General features: G+C 37.6%; 1 protein-coding gene across 1 annotated transcript; it reads left to right on the forward strand.

The window, feature by feature from the left end:
- Positions 1–408: 408 nt before the first annotated feature.
- Positions 409–1,887, forward strand: LOC114076333. Its single transcript, XM_027915141.1, has 2 exons — positions 409–1,070; positions 1,394–1,887. The coding sequence occupies exons 1-2, from the start codon at positions 428–430 to the stop codon at positions 1,426–1,428; spliced, it is 678 nt and encodes a 225-aa protein (XP_027770942.1). The 5' UTR covers positions 409–427; the 3' UTR covers positions 1,429–1,887.

The raw sequence follows: 1,887 nt of genomic DNA on the forward strand, positions 1-1,887 counted from the left end.
CAACCATCCACTTCATCTTCAAGCATCAGACATACCTGGTGTTGCCTTGATTCCAATGAAGCTCACAGGACCAGAGAACTATGGTGTGTGGAGCAGATCTATGCGATTAGCACTACTAGTCAAAAATAAACTTGGATTTGTTGATGGCACATGTGTTAAAAGCTCGTACAAGGGAGATCTGGCAGTTAGATGGGAAAGATGTGATGCAGTTGTGTTATCTTGGATAAGTGCAGCAGTTGCACCAGAGTTGATGACTAGCATAGTATATGCTTCTAGTTCAAAGAAGATCTGGAACGACTTCAAGGAAAGGTTTGATAAATCCAATTTGACAAGGATTTTTCACCTATGGAAAGAGATTAGTATTTTGTCACAAGGCACTGATTCCGTAATAGCCTATTATTCCAAAATGAGAGATCTATGGGATGAGATGGATGTAATGGTACCCTCTCCATCTTGTGATTGTGTTGAATCTAGTTCACATGCTGAACATGTTAAACAACAAAGGTTATTGCAGTTTTTGGTAGGTTTGAATGAGAGTTATGCTCAAGTGAGGAGTTCTATTTTGTTGAGCCCATCTGTTCCAAGTGTAAATCAAGCCTATGCAATGGCTATACAAGAAGAAAGTCAAAGGAAGCTAGGACAAACAGAAGGAGGTAAAGAACCTCTCACAATGATGGCAGGAAGAAGTGCTCAACCACATAATTTCAATGATCAAGTGAACAATAATCAGATGAACTTGCATACTAAGAAGACTCAGAGTCAGAACTCACTTGGTAGAAGGATGGGATTAGTTTGTGATCACTGTGGTTACAAAGGTCATACCAGAGAAAGTTGTTACAGAATTGTAGGTTTTCCACCAGATTTTAAGAGCAAGAGGAAGGGTTCTGGATCTATGAATGAAGCATATGCAAATAATTTTACTTCCGAGTCATCTGTTTCTGGATCTGGATCAGCATCAAGCTTCTATTTTCCAGGAGGCTATTTCACAAAGGAACAATATGAGCAAGTCACTAAAATGTTATCTCCTGCTCCACCTACAGGAAACTGCAGGGCTGAGGCTAATGCTGCAGGTATGAATCCTTTAAATGTTAATGATAGTGGAAATGCAGTGAGATGGATTATTGACTCAGGAGCAACACATCACATTACATGCTGTGAAAATATATTGAGTGAATGTAGAAAGTTATCAGAATCCAGTTGTAATAAAGTGCAAGTGCCAACAGGAAATAAAATTCATGTGAAACATATAGGAGATGCAGTGATTTTGGGGAACTGCAAGATAAGAAATGTGTTGCATGTACCAGATTTTAGGTTCAACTTACTATCAATTTCTAAACTAACCAAGGATCTAAAATGTAGTGTGTCTTTCTATCCTGATTTATGTGTGATGCAGGCTCTCTTTACTGGAGAGGTGATTGGGATTGGTAAGGAGAGTGATGGCTTGTATATTCTCAGACAAGAAGTAATACCTACTATTGGAGCAGCATTCAAAAGCAAGAACTCAGAAGAACATAAACTTTGGCACCTTAGACTAGGACATCCATCTTTGAAAGTATTGCAGCATCTACATATATTGAAGAATAAATTGGTTGAGACTGTACATGAAGATTGTTTGATTTGTCCTTTGGCAAAACAATGTAGACTCAAATTCCCTTCTAGTGTTACTCATAGTAATAAGATGTTTCAGTTGGTACATCTAGATGTTTGGGGACCTCATAAAGATCCAACTTATGATAGAAAACAATATTTTCTGACTATAGTTGATGACTTTAGCAGATTTACATGGGTTTCTTTACTGCAAACAAAGAAAGATGTAGTAGTTGTTTTGAGAAGTTTTATAACAATGGTTTGTAATCAGTTTGATTGTGCAATAAAGGTGTTGAGATC

Source organism: Solanum pennellii, chromosome 3 (genome assembly GCF_001406875.1).
Source record: "Solanum pennellii chromosome 3, SPENNV200".
Lineage (NCBI taxonomy): Eukaryota > Viridiplantae > Streptophyta > Magnoliopsida > Solanales > Solanaceae > Solanum > Solanum pennellii.